The sequence below is a fragment of the Acomys minous genome, assembly GCF_964271855.1.
Source record: "Acomys minous genome assembly, chromosome: 15".
NCBI classification, from domain to species: domain Eukaryota; kingdom Metazoa; phylum Chordata; class Mammalia; order Rodentia; family Muridae; genus Acomys; species Acomys minous.
Genome location: NC_140497.1, coordinates 51,468,293 through 51,486,743, shown reverse-complemented (window position 1 = coordinate 51,486,743; position 18,451 = coordinate 51,468,293). Strand labels below are relative to the sequence as shown.

Genomic DNA, 18,451 nt, shown 5'->3' with positions numbered 1-18,451 from the left:
GCTTGGCAAACAACTCTTTACCTGCTGAGTAATCTCATTGGCTCAAGAAGGACTGCGGATGTCGCTCATTTAGCATAGGGATTGCCTAAGGTGCACAAAGCCCTAGTTTAATTACCAACCCTGAATAGAATGAGAAACGATGGCAAAATACCTACCATGCCAACGTTTATATTTGTGTGGTCCACACATGCCACCAGACTCATGTGGAATATCAGAGGCAGGAGGGTCAAATGCTCAAGGTTACCTCTGGTTACTTAGTGTGAGGGCATCTTATGGTATAGGAGACCCTGTCTCAAGTCACTAGAAGGTAGCCTGAGTGTGGTGTACATATCTCAGCTGTGGAGGCTGAGGCTGCTGGACCTCCTAGTTCTAGACCAACCTGAGCTACATATTGAGGCTTGTCTCAGAGATTAAAAACAAACAAACAATCAAACAAAAAACCAGGGGGAAATAAAACAAAACAAAACCAAAAACCAAACAAATAAAGACAAAGAAAAAAGCAAAAGTCCTTAAAATTAAATTCTGTTCTTACTCCCATAATTATTCAATTTTGTATGCTTATGCTGGTTGTTTTGTTTTTAAATGTGAAATCTAAAATTAATTGCAGCCTAGATACAGTGGTGCAGACCTATAATGTAGGTACTTAGGAGACAGAGGCGGTGGAGTCAGAAACACATAACCACCCTGGGCTGCAGGAGACCTTGTCTCAAAAGAAAAAAGGATCTCTGAGTCTGAGGCCAGCCTGGTCTGTAGAGGGAGTTCCAGGACAGCCAGGGCTATGCAGAGAAACCCTGTCTTGGAAAAAATAAAAAGGAAGGAAGGAAGGAAAGAAGGAAGGAAGGAAGGAAGGAAGGAGATTGTGTTGACTAGCTTTATAAAATGAAAATATTTGATCATTAATTCTATTGAAATTCAAAATTACTACCATTTTGTCGTTTTCATTTAGGACTTGTGAAAGTATGTTTTTATGAGCAATATCCATTTAAGTTTATAAAAATCAATGTAAAATACTAAATGTAGGTCAACTTATATCAAAATGGAAATGTCCACTCTTTTCTTACCCTTTCATGCAATTTTAAGAAGTCAATGGTATAGAGAGCAAATATAACTGAAATGCACTGTATGCATGTGAAACTCAAAACATAGCTCTTTTTCAAAAAAGCTAATGGCTTTTTAAACATTTATATTTAATATGTATTTTTTTATGTATACTCAAGTGTATATGTGTGTTCTACACATGTCCCCAGACTTATGTAGAAGTTAAAGGCTGAGAAAAGAAAACCGAGTCCTCCAAGTTTACCTCCGTATGTGCATAATGGTATAAAGACACGGTCAAGCCAGGTGTGGTGGCGCACGCCTTTATTCCCAGCACTCAGGAGACAAAAGGATCAATGTGAGTTTGAGGCCAGATTGGTCTACAAAGTGAAATCCTGTCTCGAAAAACAAAACAAAAAACAAACAAACAAACAAACAAACAAAAAAGACACTCACTGTCTGATACACAATAATTATGAACAGGAATATTTATACAGAGACCTCTCTAAAGTCAATGAATAAATACAGTTCTCTGTAAGATCTGCATCTCAAAGCTGCCTGCCCATCATTCCCATAAGCTCTGTTTGGTGCTAATTAGTGGTGAGAAGACAAGCAAATAAAGCATCACTCAGAATGTAGGTGTCTGGTTCCCATGGAGGACACTATCCTCTCCCATACTAACTGGGTTCTGGGGATTCCCATGTATCAAGCATGTTGTTAATGTGAACTCACTGAATCACTGACGGCTGAGCAACTCATATTCTTAATTTAGTTACAGATAAGAAATTTATAAATTCAAGCCAGATACGGTGGCACAAGCATGTAAATTCATTACTTAGGTGACTGAGTCAGGAGGATTGCTGGGAGTTGGAGGCCAGAGTAGGCAACACAAGAACACCCTATCTCAAAAACAAAATAAGTTTACAAATTCACAAGTTTACTGGAATTTTTGCTTTGTATGAGCTACAGAATGAGAGAAACCACTAAAACATCTACCCTTAATTATTAACAAAGATCTTTAAGGCTTTTACATAAAGAATTTGGCTGGTTAAGCTGGGCGCAGTGGCTCATGTCTGTAATCCCAGCACTCGGGAGGCAGAGGCAGGCTGATTGCTGTGAGTTCGAAGCCAGCCTGGTCTACAAAGCGAGTCCAGGACAGCCAAGGCTACACAGGGAAATCCTGTCTTGAAAAACCAAACCAACCAAACAAACAAAGAAAAACCAAACCAACCAAACAAACAAAAAGCCCAACCCAACCCAAACCAAACAAACAAACCTCTCCCCCACCCCCACCCAGAATTTGACAACTTGCAATGACACACATCAACATGATGCGCAGAAGCAGAGGCAGGAGAAGATCATGTGTCTAAAGCAAGGCCATCACGGGCTATACCCACAATAAAGGTGCATTGATTCCATATATGAATCATCCCCAAAGAATGAATAAAAAAAATCTCTTTAAAATAAAATAATTTGACCATCCTTAACACCACCAAAATAAATAAATAAATAAATAAATAAAGAAAGAAAGAAAGAAAGAAAGAAAGAAGAAAGCCTGGCGCTATTTTTGTCTTGGTGTCAGAATTTCTTAGCAGCCATTGGGGCCGGGTATAATGGCCCATGCCTGTAATCACAGAGCGTCAGAACCCGAGGCATGGGGAGTTGTGAGTTTGAAGTTAGCTTGGGCCACATATTAAATTTTAAGCCAGGCAGGACTACATATCAAACCTGGCCTCAAAAACAAATATATAAATAGAACCAAGCACCCTCTCTCAACCCTCCCTCAAAGCAGCATTCAACCTACTAAACACAATGGATCTTTTAGGATGGAAGATTATTTTTTTAAAATGTACAGAAAATCCTCTTTATTATTATTTATGATGTCATCAGATCAGAGCTGCAGTTACAAGCATGAACCTCCCAGCTCGGGTGCTGGGAGCCAAGCTCTGTCCTCTGCAAGAGCAGTAGAAATACTCCCTTTGTAGAGCACACTGGTCTCAAACTCAGGGATCCACCTGCCTCTGCATCCCAAGTACTGAAATTAAAGGCGTGAGCCACCACTGCCTGGCTTGAGGTCATTTTTAAACTTAGAAAATAATTACACTCATTTGTTTTTGCGTGCATGAGCATGTCTGTGGGCATGTACAAGCCACAGCATCAGGTTTTGCCATCTGGGATGGAGAAATTGCTTTAGTCCAGCTGGCAGTTTGAGTGTTAGCCAGGTGCAGTGCGCTAGGCCTGTGATCGTAGCACTTGGAAAACTAAGGCAAGAGGATAAAGTTGGGAGTGCAAAGGTGCTCAGTGGTTAAGAGCACTTGCTGCTCTTCCAAAGAGTCAGGATTCCATTCTTCAGCATCCACACAATGGCTCACATCTCTAACTCCAGTTTCTAGGAATCTGATGCCCTCTTCTGGTCTCAGTCAGTACTGCATAGACACATTCTGCACAGACATACAGGTAAGCAGAACACCTACATGTATAAAACAAAAATAAATAAAACTTTAAAATAAAAAAAAATAAATTTAAGGAGATAAGTTTGAGTCTATCCTTGGCTATATATGAGACTTCATTTCAAAATATGCACAGACACACAAAGACTGTAATATATGTGTGTGTATATGTACATTCTGTATATATATATCTGAATGTAAATCAATACCTATCATATTTCATCTCTACCAACTTAAAACATCTATCTAGACCTAAAAACATCTTAACTCCTGAACAACTGAGCTTAATTGTGAAACTAATCCATTTAGTCTTCAACCCGATCAGAGACTTCAGAAGGAATAAAATTAATTATACCTGAGTAAACCAGAAATTCAAATTAGTAGCTTCCAAATTGAAAAAATGACAGAGACATGTTGCTGCTTGGACAGTCACCCATAACTCTCTCTAACATTGGAGTGTCATCTTCAGCCTTCTGGAGACCACATCTTTTATACAGCAAGTTCCTGGCCAGCCAGAGTTGTATAGTGCAGCCTTGTTTCAGAAAGAAAGTGTATAAGGGACTGGTAAAGCACTTGCTGCCAAATCCCCAGGACACACATGGTGGAATGGTGGATGGAGAGAACGGATTACCACAAGCTGTGCTCTGACTTCCACATGTGCATCATGCATACCCACACACTTAGACACATACATGAAGAACTAGGACTTTATCAATCCCATACCTTTGTTTCTCTGCTTCACACTTCTGTTTGTCTAACTGCTCACTGCCAGCTCCTTCTTGGAACTTTTATTTTATTTATTTTTTATTTATTTTATTTTATTTTATTTTGAGATAGGGGTGCACTAGATTGTCTTGGCTGTCCAGGAGCTGGCTGGCCTTGAACTCACTGAGATCCACCTGTCTCTGCCTCCTTTCTTGGAGCTTTTTAGAGGTATCAAACAATATCTTTCAGATCTTTCTAGATGTCCTTTAAAGACTGAAATATTTGTGGGTGTGGTGGTTATGTGCCTTTAATCCTAGCACTCAGGAGGTGGAGGCAGACAGGCCCCTGAGGTCAAGGCCAGCCTGATCTATAGATCAATTTTCAGGACACCCAAAGCTACACAGAGAGACCTTGTAACAACAACAACAACAACAACAACAACAACAACAACAACAATTTTTACATCAAGTTTAATTTTTTGGATTAATGATTTAAGACTGTTTATGTGTATGGGGGTTTTGGCTGTCTGTCTGTCTGTACCATTTGTCTTCTTGGTACTCTTGGAAGCAAGAAGAGGGCATCAGATCCCCAGAGCTGGAGTTATGCGTAGTGTGATCCAGCATGTGGGTGATGGGAAGCCAATGTGGATGCTCCACAGGAGCAACCAGTGCTCCAGCCATCTCTCCAATGCCAGATGTTACACTACACTTAAATTATTTCACTATCCTGATTTAAAAATAAAATTCCCCCTATATCTGACAAAGGTCTAATATCTAAAATTTATAGAGAACTCAAGAAATTAAACACCACCAAAACCAATAACCCAATTAAGAAATGGGGCTCAGAACTAAACAGAGAATTCTCAGTAGAGGAATATCAAATGGCTGAGAAACACTTAAAGGAATGCTCAACATCTTTAGTCATCAGAGAAATACAAATCAAAACAACTCTAAGATTCCATCTTACACCCATCAGAATGGCTAAGATAAAAAACTCAAGTGACAGCACATGCTGGAGAGGATGTGGAGAAAGGGGAACACTCATTCATGGGAGTGGGAATGCAAACTTGTACAACCACTTTGGTGCTATCTCAGAAAACTGGGAATAGGGCTTCCTCAAAACCCAGCTATTCCATTCCTTGGATTATACCCAGAAGATTCTCCACCACACAAGGACATATGTTCAACCATGTTCATAGCGCCCTTATTCATAATAGCCAGAACTTGGAAACAACCTAAGTGCCCCCCAGAATGGATAAAGAAACTGTGATCCATTTACACTATGGAATACTACTCAGCTATTAAAAACAAGGAAATTCTGAAATTTGTTGACAAATAATGGAACTAGAAATGATCATACTAAGTGAGTTAACCCAGAAGCAGAAAGACTCACATGGTCTGTATTCACTTATAATTTGGACACTAGCCCAAGAGGCATGTCCCATGAAAGTCTTCACTTACCAGGAGATTGAGAACATCCTAATGGGACTCTAGGTGAGAGAAGTATGGGAGGATGAGGAAATAGAAGGACCCAGAGGGACCTAGAAACTTACAAGAAGAACATCATGATGGGCAGATCTAGGTTCAGAGGTTCTGTTCAAACTTCTGCACCAACCAAGGACAATATATGCAGTAAACATCAAACCCCTACTCACATCTAGCCAATGGACAGGACATTCTCCACAGTTGAGTGGAGAGCAGGGACTGACTTTACCATGAACTCTGGTGCCCCATATTTGACCACTTCCTCTTGGTGCAGAGGCCTGGTGGCATTCAGAGAAAGGATAAGCAGGCTACCAAGATGAGACTTGATAGCCTATGATCATATAGTGGGGGAAGAAGTCCCCTGCAGTCACAGAGATAGGGGAGGGGAATTGGGTGAAAGCGGGAGGGAGGGAGGATCAGGAGGATACAAGGGATGGGATAACAAGTAAGATGTAATCTGAATAAATTAACTAAATAAAAAAACTAAAAAACTAAAAACTAAAAAATAAAAAATAAAACCCCCAAAGACCCTCAAGCATTAACTATCCCATCCCAGCATCCTCACATTTCCTGTGTAGGGCTTATCCCTACTTCCTAATAGTGAAGGACCTCTTTCAGAACTTTAGGGACAAACTTATTTGAAGCCAAGAAGCATTTTGTCTGCTCTACTCAATTTACCCTAGAATTTCTACATTTCGTGGCCATCCTTCAACCCTGGTCCAACCCTGGAATGGATCAAAATTTCACAGAGGAGTATATTGCCCCACCTGCTGGTCCACTGAGATGGAAACTCATCCCGCCCCCCACCCCTTGCCCCTGCTTCCTGTTTAGAGCTCTCCGCTACTTCTGAGAGAATCGAGTTTAACTTTTGATTTTACAGTCTGGCTTTTTGTTTTGTTCCTTTAAATGTACTTATGTCATCAGGCAATAGATAGACTCTAGCAAGTCAGGGTGTCCCTTAGCTCTCATGGTAGCCTGTGTCTCTGGGGTCCAGGCCATGCAGCTGAACCCAACAGCCTTTCTCTTTGGCTTCCTTCTTAGGATTTTCCCTCACCTGTTTTAGGAAGCTGTCTCGGCTAGATAGTCAGCACTAAGGTCTTGGCAAGAATCCTGCTCTTAACTTTAGCTTGTTTAGACCCTTCCTGCTTGCCATGATAACATTCAAAGCATTTCTATTGAACCATCTCATCTATGTGGTCAAAGGAACAACTCCATGTTCTCTGAAAGGCACAGAGAACACAGGTTAGATGGCTTTTCTCTCTTTGCTATTGTCTATTTTGTGAATGAATGAAAATGGCCACTCTAGACCAAAGGAAGGTTCTAAATCAGCTTGCAGTCTTACTGTGGTCCTGCGGCTGCCCTGAAAAACAAAAGCAGTGTAGCAAGACTCAGAGAAGGTTGCCAGGAGAAAGTAAACAATTGCTTCCTTGGCTGGTCCACCAGGGCAGCCCCTTGCTGCTCTTCAGGCACACAGCAAGCTGAGGGGTATCAGGCATGTGCAGTCCCAATCCCTGCCTGCTTGCCATGGAGCTGCCAATCATGGTGCAGGCAGGACCAGTCACAAGCAGGAACACCCCAGGTGTGGTTGGATGGGCCTAGGTCTGTTCTCTGCAGCTCCCACTTTTCCCTCAGTGTCCCCTGTTAGCCTCAGAATCTGCCATCTCTAACAGCAAAACTGGGAACACTGCATCTGTGATGCTTGTCTGACAGAATTTATGACTAGGTTGAGATGAACTGTTTTTCACAAAAACATTATGTAGGTGGCTGTAGTTAGAATACAAGTGTCACCTATAGGCTCGTGTGTTTTGGGCACTTATTTTGCAGCCAGTGATAGCATGGGGGAAGGTAGAGTCACAATGGAGGGATGGATCACTGGTCACTGGGGAGCAGGTCTTAAGGATCTGTAGTCCAACTCATTTCCTGTTCATGTTCAGTCTAGTTTTGTTTGTGGAGGAAAGAAGAGTATGAGAAGGTCAGTGGATAATTTTTCGTAATTGGTCCTTACCTTCCACCTTATGTTGTTTCTTTTTGTTTTGAGGTAGGGTCTTGCTGTCTCCCTGAAACTGATTATGTAGATGATGCTGACCTCAGAGCCACAAGACCAAGCTGCATCTTCCCCTCCTCAACCTCTCCACCTGGTGCTGGCATTATAGGCATGCACCACACCTGGCTGCCTTCCCCTTCTGCTTTGTTTTTGTTTTTGTTTTTTTTGAGACAGTTTCTTTGTGTATCCCTGGCTGTCTTGGAACTATCTCTGTAGACCAGGGTAGCCTCAAAGTCAAAGATCTGTATGCCTCTGCCTCCCAAGTGCTGGGGTTAGTGGTGGCTGCCACAGTCAGCTCTGCCTTCCAACTTTAAAAATGATTGTGTTTATTAACTTGTGTATTGTATGTGTGTTGGTGCATGCATATCCTGGCCCAGGTGTGGAGGTCAAAGGACACCTTGCAGGTGGGGGTCCTCTTCTTCCACAACGTGGGTCCTAGGGATTAAACTCAGTCTGTCAGGTTGACAGCAAGTGGCTTAACCTGCCAAGCCATCTTGCCAGATTGTCACCTTGGCTGTTTGGATTTTTGTTGTTTAGTTTATGTTTGTGTGCGTTTGGCTTCCATGTATGTCTATATGTGCACCATATACATGCATGGTACCTGCAGAGGCCAAAAAGAAAACAAAACAAACAAACAAACAAAAAAACCCAAACACAAAAACCCGTCATGGGATACCCAAGAACTGGGGTGACAGCGTTTTGTTTGTTTGTTTTGGCTGCCATGTGAGTGCTGGGACCAAACCCTCTGCAAGAGCAGCATGAGCTGAGCCATCTATCTCTTCAGTCCCTGCCACACAAAACACAACCTTTTTTTAAATTTTATTTTAGGCAGGGTCTCTTGTTTCTGTTGCACAGTGCACTTCATTCTTGCTGACTCACAAGCTCTGGGCAATACTCCTGTTTCCACTGGATTATAAATAGTGATCTACTACATCTGCCTGTTATATATACTCTGTTGTATATACTCTGTCATATATACTCTGTGGTATTGACATCAGATGGGAAAAGTTGCAGACCAAGCACTTTCACCCATTGAGCCATCTCCCAATCACCCCAACCTGATGGGCATTTTCATTTATCTTTCTAATGATTTTTTAATTGTTAGTTTATGATCACTTTATTTTGCCTGCATGTATGTCTCTGTGTCCAGGGTGCCTGGAACTGGAAGTATAGACAGTTGTGACTTGCCATGTGGGTGTTCACAATTGAATCTCACCTCTCTGGAAGAATGTTGTGTACTCCCAACACTGAGCCATCTCTCCAGGCCTGACTGGTATTTTTGTTGATAGATTTTAGTTGTTTTGTTTGGATAGGGTCTCACTTCAAGTGGTCCTGTAAGTCACTATGTAGCCACAGCTGTTTTAAATTTCTCTTTATCCTACACGTTCCTCCTATAGGTGTTCCATATCACACCCATTTTTTCCTCACTATTGTTTTACATATTTATTTACTTTATTGTTTAAACAATGAAAAATTGGGTAGACAGATCTGATGGTCTAGAAGGCCTAATCTCTACTCCTCTTGTCTCTACCTCCCAGGTTTTGGGGTTACAGGAACTTGTAGTTTTGGTAATACAGGTCTTTCACTTGCTTGGTAGAGCTACACCAAGATATTTTATATTCTTTGTGGCTATTGTGAAGTGAATTGCTTCCCTAATTTGTTTCTCAGCCCTTTTATCATTTGTATTAAGGAGGGCTACTGACTTTTGAGCTAATTTGTACCCAGCCACTTGGCTGAAGGTGTTTATCAGCTGTAGGAGTTTGGGGTAGAATTTTAGGGGTCACTTATGTATACTATCATATCATCTATGAGTAGGGGTATTCTGACTTTTTCCTTTTCAACTTGTATCCTCTTAATCTGCTTTAGTTATTGCTGTAGCTAGAACTTCAAGTACTATGTTCACTAGATATAGAGAGAGTGGGAAGCCCTCTCTGTTTGTCCATGATTTTAGTGGAATTGGTTTAAGTTTCTTTCCATTTAGTTTGATGTTGGCTATTGGGTTGCTACAAATTGGCTTTGTTACATTTAGGTATGTGTCTTGTATCCCATATTTCTCCAGTACTTTGAACATTAAGGGATGTTGGAGTTTTGTCAAAGGTTTTATCAGCATCTAGTGAGATGATCATGTGTTTTTTTCCTTTAAGTTTGTTTATATGGTAGATTACATTGATGGATTTTCATATCTCGAACCATCATGGCATCCCTGTGATGATGCCTACTTGATCATGGTGGATGATGCATTTGATGTGTTCTTGGATTTGGTTTGCTAGTATTTTAAAAATATTTTTGCATCAGTGTTCATAAGGGAGATTGGTCTGACATTTTCGTTCTTTGTGTGGTTTTTTCTTTGTGTCTTTGTGAGGTTTAGGTATCAGGGTGCCTGTGGCCTCACAGAACAAGTTTTTCAAGTTCTTTCTGTTTCTATTGTGTGGAATAGTTTGAGGAGTATTGGTGTTAGCTCTTCTTTGAAAGTCTGGTAAAATTCTGCAGTAAAACTGTCTGGCTCTGGACTTGTTTGGTTGGGAAACTTTTAATGACTGCTTCTATTTCCTTAGGGGCCATAGGACTGTTAAAATAATTTGCCTGATTTTGATTTAACTTTGGTAAGTGGTATCTACTTAGAAATTGGTTCATTTCGTTTAGATTCTCCAATTTTGTTAAGCATAGGTTTTTTTTAATAAGACCTAATGATTCTTTAAGTTTCTCGGTGTCTGATATGTCTTGCTTTTAATTTTTTGATTTTGTTAATTTGGATGATGGCTCTCTGCCTTTTATTTAATTTGGCTAACGATTTATCTGTCTTGTTGATTTTCTCAAGAACCAGCTATTGGTTTTGTTGATGTTTTTTGTATTCTCTTTGTTTCTATTTTGTTGGCTTTAGCACTGAGTTTTATTATCTCCAGTCATCTACAACTCTTGGGTGTATTTGCTTCTTTTTGTTCTAGAGATTTCAGATGTGCTGTTAAGTCACTAATGTGAGATATCTCCAATTCTTAGTGAAGGGCCTTAGCCTGTCAATTTCCTCTTAGTACTGCTTTCATTGTGACCCATAGGTTTGGTATGCTGTGGCTTCATTTTCATTGAATTCTAGAAAGTCTTTGATTTCTTTATTTCTTTCCTGACCCAGCAATCATTGAATAGTTGTCTATTTATGTTGTTGTTGAAGTCCAGATTTAATCCGCAATGATCTGATAGGATAGAAAGAGGTATTTTCATTTTCTTGTATCTGTTGAGATTTGCTTTGTGGCCACCTACATGGTCAATTTTGGAGAAGGTTCTGTGATGTGCTGAGAAGAAGGTATATTTTTTCCTGTTTGGGTGAAATGTTCTGTAGATGTCAGTTAAGTCTATTTGATTCATACTGTCAGCTAGTTTCCTTTTTTCTCTGTTTAGTTTCTGACCAATCTATTGGTGAGAGGGGGTTGTTGAAGTCTCCCACTATTAAAGTATGGTGCTCAATGTGCAATGTAAGCTTTTCTAATGTTTCTTTAATGAATGTTGGTATCCTATAGTTTGGGCCATAGATGTTCAGAATTGAGACATCATCTTGGTAGATTTTCCCTTTGATGAATACGAAATGTCCTTCCTCATCTCCTTTGAATAATTTTGCTTGAAAGTTGGTTTTATTAGATAGTAGAATATCAACTCCAGATTCTTTTGGGGTCCATTTGCTTGGAAAACATGTTTGGAGTCCTTTACTCTGAGGAAATGCCTCTGTTTCTGAGCTATGTTTTTTATAAGCAACAGGACAATGGCGCCTGCTTTCTCACCCATTTTGTTAGTATGTATCTTTTTATTGGAGAATTGAGTCCACTGATGTTGAGAGATATTAATGACTAGTGGTTGTTAATTCTTTTAGTTCCATTTTGGAGATGATAGTATATATGTTTCTGTGCTCTTCCTTTCTTTTGTTTTTGCTAGTGTGGAATTATTTATTTCCTGTGTTTTTTTGGGTGTAGTTAACTTCTTTGGGTAACATTTTTCTTGCCAGTTTCCCCCAGTTATTTGTATGAGTACAGGAGCCTGTGTAGGCCATAAGAAGGATTGGAGACACAAAAACGGGACTTACAGGCAGTTGTGAGCCACCTATGTGGGTTCTAGGAGGCAAACCTATGTCCTCTGCAAGAGCAGTAAGTGTTCTTAAGCATTGAACTATCTCTCCACTTTCCTTGCTTTATTTTATTTTATTGTATGTGCCAGTGTGTACAGTGTGTATGAGTGTAGACTTGCAGGTACTGTAGTCCACTGTGGGTCAGAGGACAGCCAAGAGGTGGCAATCCCAGCCTTCTACTTTGTTTGAGACACTGTCACAATGGATTGCGTCCTGCACCAATTAGCAAACAAGAATATGCCCCCAAACACATGCACACTGACCATTCAGAAATAGGCAATTCCTTAACTAAGGTTCCTTCTCCCTGATGTCTTTTGGTTGTGTTAAGTTGATATATAAAGATAGGTCTGGAGTTACTTGCTCTGTAAATTGCTCTATAACTTTTTCTAGTGCTGAATACTGGAGAGGAAAGTTATAATTCTCTTTTTATATTAAATGAAAAATCAGGTGGGCTGACTGACTCAAATTCTGGTAGAAATCCTTGAGTGTGGCCAGTCGTTGCACTTGAGGGAGCTATTAGTTAACAGCTGGCTCAGGAAAGCCCTGATCATGGAACCACAGTTTGGTATTGCTGCTTTCTTTTCACACACTTCCTGTTCCTTAATAGTTCCTGTGTCACAAATATGTCAGATACATTGGGCCAGAAGGCTGAAGAAAATGCTCCAACGTAATAGAGAGTTTCAAGTAGAAAACTGTCTCTGTCATATTTTCATTTGGAAAGCTACTAACCTGCACTCCTGACATACTCAGAAAATCAAGTTTATTCCTTCTCAAGTCTCTGAGGGAGCTGAAGACCAGGTAGCTTAGTTTTACAATGAAGCTTAATTGTTTAGGAGTTAAGATGTTTTTAGGTCTAGATATGTGTTCTAAATTGATAATGACAATATGTGATGGAGATTGATTTACATTCAGAAATTTAGATGCACCAAGATAGGAAAGATGTCTTCTTCAAGGCTGTCAAATACAAATAGCCAAAACACTAAGAAAGTAACATCTATATAATTTCTGATTGTGTCATGGTTTTTCTTGCCATAGGTAATCTATTGTATACATACATGTAATAATTTAAATGTATATGTACAAAAATAACATAATTTAAAATATCAAACAAATACACAAACAACAACAACCAAAAACAATAGCCTTCTCCTGGTCCTCTAACTCAAGACTGCTGCCCTCTGTTCTTAATCTAAAAATTGGTTCAGCTGCTCAAACTCAGAAGTCAGTTTCCCCCTCTGTGCTTCTACCTTCTCACTCAGGGCCAAGATTCTTTCCTTCTGAACGCTGATTGACTCTTCAACTTCTTTGAGACTTCAGGAGCTTGATGAAGCCCTGAAGCGTCTCCCTGTGGTGAGATGCAGCCTGTGCAATGAGTGTCATCTGTATCAAAGAGTTTGATTTGGTTTATGGTTCCAGAGGGGCATCGGATCAGCATCCAAGAGGCAGGACAATACCAGATGTGGCAACTAAAGCAGGCAGGTTAAGGCTCACGCCTTAAAAGTGACACTTGGCTTACATTTAAAAAATATTTATATCACCATTTTTTGCTGTAACTATAGAAATCAGATTGTGTCAATGTATATATTAATTCTTCACAATCCTGCTGAATATTCTGAATTTTTTATGATTTGAATGTAGGTTTGAAATCAGCTTTCCTATTATTAATTTTGGGAGTTTCTTTGGGTGTGTTGAATTTGTGCTGCAAACTGACGATGCCTGACATTGATTCATCATGTTCACAAGGACCCACTGGATGTCTCAGCATTTATTTTGTTTTTTCAATTTTTTTGCTAATATATGAAATAGTTTATTGCACAAAAGTATTTTGGAGCTACACAAGTGGCTCATCACATTCTGTTCTTGAGGAGGTCCCATGTTCAGCTCCCAACACCCACGTCAGGAGGCTCATTATTCCTTTCATGTCCAGATCGATGGGGTCTGATCCCTATTCTTGTAGGTGTCACCTGTGTACACTTGGAAGATATTCTCTCATGCACACAAACACATAAAAATTAGGATTTTTTTCCAGAAGTGCTTATGGCTTGTAAAGCAGTTAGAGTAAACTACATTAGAATCTAGTATTTCTTCTTTAAAAGACCATTGTAGGCTCATTTTTTAACAATTATATTTTATCATGAACTTATTAAATGAGAATACCTTCCTTATACCCTGACTAGCCTAAATAAGAGAAAAAAGAGATTAAGGAAAACAGGGATGAAACCTGGGTGCTAGTTCCTAGGAATGATGCTTCTGGAGTAGTCAGCAGGATTTCAGCAGACCAGGATTTCCATCAAAGTTGCTGCTGGAACCTGTAGCAACTGGAACCCCCCGTGCCCCAGCCAGAGCCCAAAGCCTTGAAGCCTTCCCTGGAGTGGTTCTCTCTAGGAGCCTCTCAAAGTGCAGTGATGAACAGCCAAACAATACCAAGTCCCAAATAAGCCCAGCCTCATCTTTTGGGAAAATAAATATATCCTCTCAGAGTCTGTTCAAGGATGTATTTTCAGATGGCAACAACCAAGCTCCTCCACGAAGTGGTTTGATTTCTAAATGGATGAACATCACCTGCCCTCTCACAAGTCTCTTCTTATCCTACCCACACTTGGGATCAAACAGAAACATGTTTATCTCTCATACACCTCCCTCTCTTTCTATTAAATATAGTAAACTACATACAATAAAAATAGTTACGAGAATTATCCAATAAAAGTCACATTTATATGGACCAGTTCATTTGTATTTTGCAGTCTTTGAGAAATGATTTCACTATCCTATCCTATGGAGTCTTACCATAGTGTCCAAAGTTTTTTTTAAAATCTTTTTAAAAGAAATTACATTTATCAACCTATAAACGTGTTTTTAATTCTTAAACTAAAGCTTATAGTAACACTGTGGCTATCTAGCCTTTAAGCCCATCTGAGACCCCAGAAGGAAATACTATCTAAGATTCAGGAAGTGCAGGCAGGCAACTTCTAAAAGTATAGACAGGACAGAGAGAGATGACTGCCTGGACTGTCACAGGCTCCTCTCCGTGGTCAGGGCATCCAGTCTGCAGCCCGCTGGCCCAAAACCATCTGACAGACTGTTGTGTGGAGTTGCTGGTCTGCTGAGCTCCTGCTGACTATGCAAGCAGAATCGTTCCTGGGAACTGATACCCAGAAGGTTTCCTTCTTGTTGGCTTTAGTCTCCTTTCCTGTTTAGCTTAGTTGGGTTATAAGGGAGGTACGCTCATGTAATAAGTTCATAATAAAGTATAATTGTTAAGGAAATTGAGTCTACTCTCACTCTTGGATAAATGACTCCAAATGGGAGTGATTTTAATTCTTTCCTCAATGCAAGGGTGATGTAGTACTGGAAACTGAGAGTTAGTCAGTGATGTGTTTAATGCACAAATAGGTTCTCTATCGTTGTTTTGTTAAAATTACATGGTATCAAGCTGCCTTATAAATACTTACGCCTATCTGCACTTTAGGGTAAGTATTATTCCTACTCAGAGATGCTGCTTTTTGCAGTGGGCGGTGGTGAGTGCAGAGACTCACAGCTGAACAAAGTGTAGGAAACAAATACCCGTGAAGCGCTCAGACCTCAGCAGGGTATCTGTTTCATGCCCTTCAAGGCTCAGGGAGTGCTTAGAAGAGGGAGGCAGATGTTGTAGGTGATGTCTGTGAAATAAGATCTACAATGTACTTACCACACTCATGGATTTCCTACAGCTATGATACCTACGCAAGATCTCCCTAAAAACTGGACCATCACTATTTCATCATGCACAGGGAGGGACTCACAAGGCACCAACCCTCAGTGAGGGACTTTGCATAGCTAATGTGTGATGTAGAGTGGGGTATCATAAAATTAAAGAAGATGTAGTTAAGCAACCGCATTTTAATTTTGTGTATGTTAATTACAACATGAAAGTTTGCATGCTGTCTTTACCTATGTTAGGGCAATTTGGTTATGTAAATCTCAACAAGGCTGGTTTGTGACTTTTAAGATCCACTAAAATGCACTGATGCCTGTGCAAAGTAAACAGAGGTTCTCAAAACTCCAAAGGCAGTCTCAGATATCCGGAAATGTGCTCCACCTGGACTTTAGGAGGATTTCTGGAGGTTAGATAAAAGCCAGCCTTCCTCAGGACCTATAAAGCTGCTTCCCCTCCACCCAAAGTAGCCATTTCTCTTGTCACTGGCAGCAGTATAACATGGCTACCAGCTACCCCTTAGCTTACCAAAGCACATGCTGACCCCCAGGATCCCTCAGGACCACAAGCACCTGCTACACTTTTTAAAGTCCTTGCTAAAGTCCTAGGTCTTCTCATCCCTTCAAACTCCTTCTTGCTCACACCTTTTCTCACACATCTACTCCTCTTTATAAACATATCTCTTCGTCTTTGTCTCTATCAATAAGTCTCCCTCTGCTTTTTCTGCTCCTTTCCCCCTTCTCTCTGTATCCACCTCTGTCACTGCCTCTCTCTGAACTCTTTCTGCTTGTATTGTGGCCACATCCAGCCTGCTGGTTATGTCTAGCCAACTTCTCACTCTGCTCTGCTCTGGACACAGCAGATGCCTCTGTTTGTTCTTACTCTATAATCAAATCTTTACCCTTAACCCTACCTCTGACCAGTAATTTCATAAGTTTATATAATTCTAAGAAGCAGCTTATAATTGTTTTATAATGAATTTTAATGGAAAAATATTACAAAGTTAGGTACAGAATTTACTATATAGTGTCCTCATTCAGAGAAATATATAACTTTGAAATTTCTATATTTATATAATGCTTCATGACAGTTTACGTGCTCACTTGATGGTATGGCACGATCCAGTCGGCTTCAAGGGATTAGTGATCAGGTGCATCTGACACTAGAAAGAAAAGCAAGAATTATCAGTAGTGTTACCCAGAGCATCATTGGTGGCATTGTCAGCATCATCAGTGTCATTATCAGTGCATCTTATGAGTATCATCAGTGTTCTTGTAATGAGAAAGAGTGAGAAAGTGGAGCCTTATTTTATTGCTTTGATTCTCAGAAGCTGCTTCTTTTGGAGTGTTTGTTACCAAGGTGATCCTATCCTCAGAAGTCTCAGTTCATGGAGACAGAAAAATAGACATTAATATTTAACAGTATTATCTCTCTGCTTAGCCATTTAGAAAACACAAGTTTCTCATTGGGATGAAAAATAATTCCCTTATTCAAGAATAGGATAAAATTAAGAACCAGCCAGCATTTCTTGGTCAGTTTTGCTGGTCTAAACTGATTTTGTTATTTATGCCAAGTATTTCCAATAGAACTGCAAAAAGGAAACAAGGGTTTCTGGTTCTAGATAAATGCCTAAGTAGCCTTTTATAAAGCATGAAATTTATTAATCATGAGTCCTAGTACCAAAGAGAATTAGATTTCTGGTACAAAAATCTTCATCTATTTAACCCACTACTATGGTCTAACTCACCCTGATCATCCTTTTTGTTACTGGGAGCTCTTTGGTAATTTTCTCCATTTCGCACTTGTCCAATTCGGTTTATCATCCGTGCCCCTAAGAATAGGAATGTTAAAAGCCATAACAACAGCACTACCAGGTATAGTTGCATCTGTGGTTCCAGAAGGGAAACGGGTTTAATTTTGATGTCTCTGGTAGTGTCAGTGTGGTCGGATGGATGTGCAGCATGCAAAAGAAACTGATCTTCCTGAGCAGGGTCCAGAGATTCTTCTGCATCATGATCAAGAGCAGATCGCTGATAGGTAGTGAATTGATCATGCTTCTCTTCTGCTCTATAAGCTTTAAGAGCCAGGTCTTCATCATCAGTGCATTGACCAGCATCGGGCTGAGAGTCAGCATGTTTAGTGGGAGTTGCATCTTCAGGGCAAGCAGCTGTGGGGAGTGTGACATCCATGTTGGTGTCATGCGTTGCTCCAAAGTCATTTTCCTCATTGATGTCACCTGTGTCACCAGCACACGCAGAAGGAATTGGCCAGAATTGAGTAGTTGGCCACCGCACAAGATTACTACGTGCATAGGGTACATGTGGTGAGCCTATTGCGTCCTCATTACAAGCAGCTGTGGGAGGTGTGTCATGCATTGCTCCAAAGTCATTTTCCTCATCGATGTCACCTGTGTCACCAGCACACGCAGAAGGAATTGGCCAAATTTGCGTAGTTGGCCACCGCGCAAGATTACTATGTGCACAGGGCACATGTGGTGGGCCTATCGCATTCTCATTACAAACAGCTGTGGGGAAAGTGACATCCATGTTGGTGTCATGCATTGCTCCAAAGTCATTTTCCTCATCAATGTCACCTGTGTCACCAGCACACGCAGAAGGAATTGGCCAAATCAGAGTAGTTGGCCACTGCACAAGATTACTATGTGCACAGGGCACATGTGGTGCGCCTATCGCATCCTCATTACAAGCAGCTGTGGGGAAAGTGACATCCATGTCGATGTCATGAGTTGCTACGAAGTCATTTTCCTCATCGATGTCACCTGTGTCACCAGCCCATGCAGAAGGAGTTGGCACAGTGTCACTCTGTGCAGAAAGTGCATATGGAAACTTCACTTTCTTCTTTTTATCAGCCTTTAAGGAAATTTTGAGATGTTAGTTTTCATTAAAAGTGCCACTGATTTTATTTGTT

At 40.4% G+C, this 18,451-nt stretch overlaps 1 protein-coding gene across 1 annotated transcript; it reads right to left on the bottom strand.

Moving 5' to 3' along the window:
- Positions 1 to 16,530: 16,530 nt before the first annotated feature.
- LOC311585283 (uncharacterized protein) lies at positions 16,531 to 18,408 on the bottom strand. Its single transcript, XM_084760343.1, has 2 exons — positions 17,271 to 18,408; positions 16,531 to 16,685 (listed from the first exon to the last, which is right to left on the bottom strand). The coding sequence occupies exons 1-2, from the start codon at positions 18,253 to 18,255 to the stop codon at positions 16,663 to 16,665; spliced, it is 1,008 nt and encodes a 335-aa protein (XP_084616469.1). The 5' UTR covers positions 18,256 to 18,408; the 3' UTR covers positions 16,531 to 16,662.
- Positions 18,409 to 18,451: the final 43 nt, after the last annotated feature.

Excerpts from the sequence above, each read along its gene's own strand:
- LOC311585283 (XM_084760343.1), bottom strand. The coding sequence starts at position 18,255 with ATGGATGTCACTTTCCCCACAGCTGCTTGTAATGAGGATGCGATAGGC. Across the intron at positions 16,686-17,270 it reads TAACAAAAAGGATGATCAGG|TGTCAGATGCACCTGATCAC; the intron begins GTGAGTTAGACC and ends TTTTCTTTCTAG.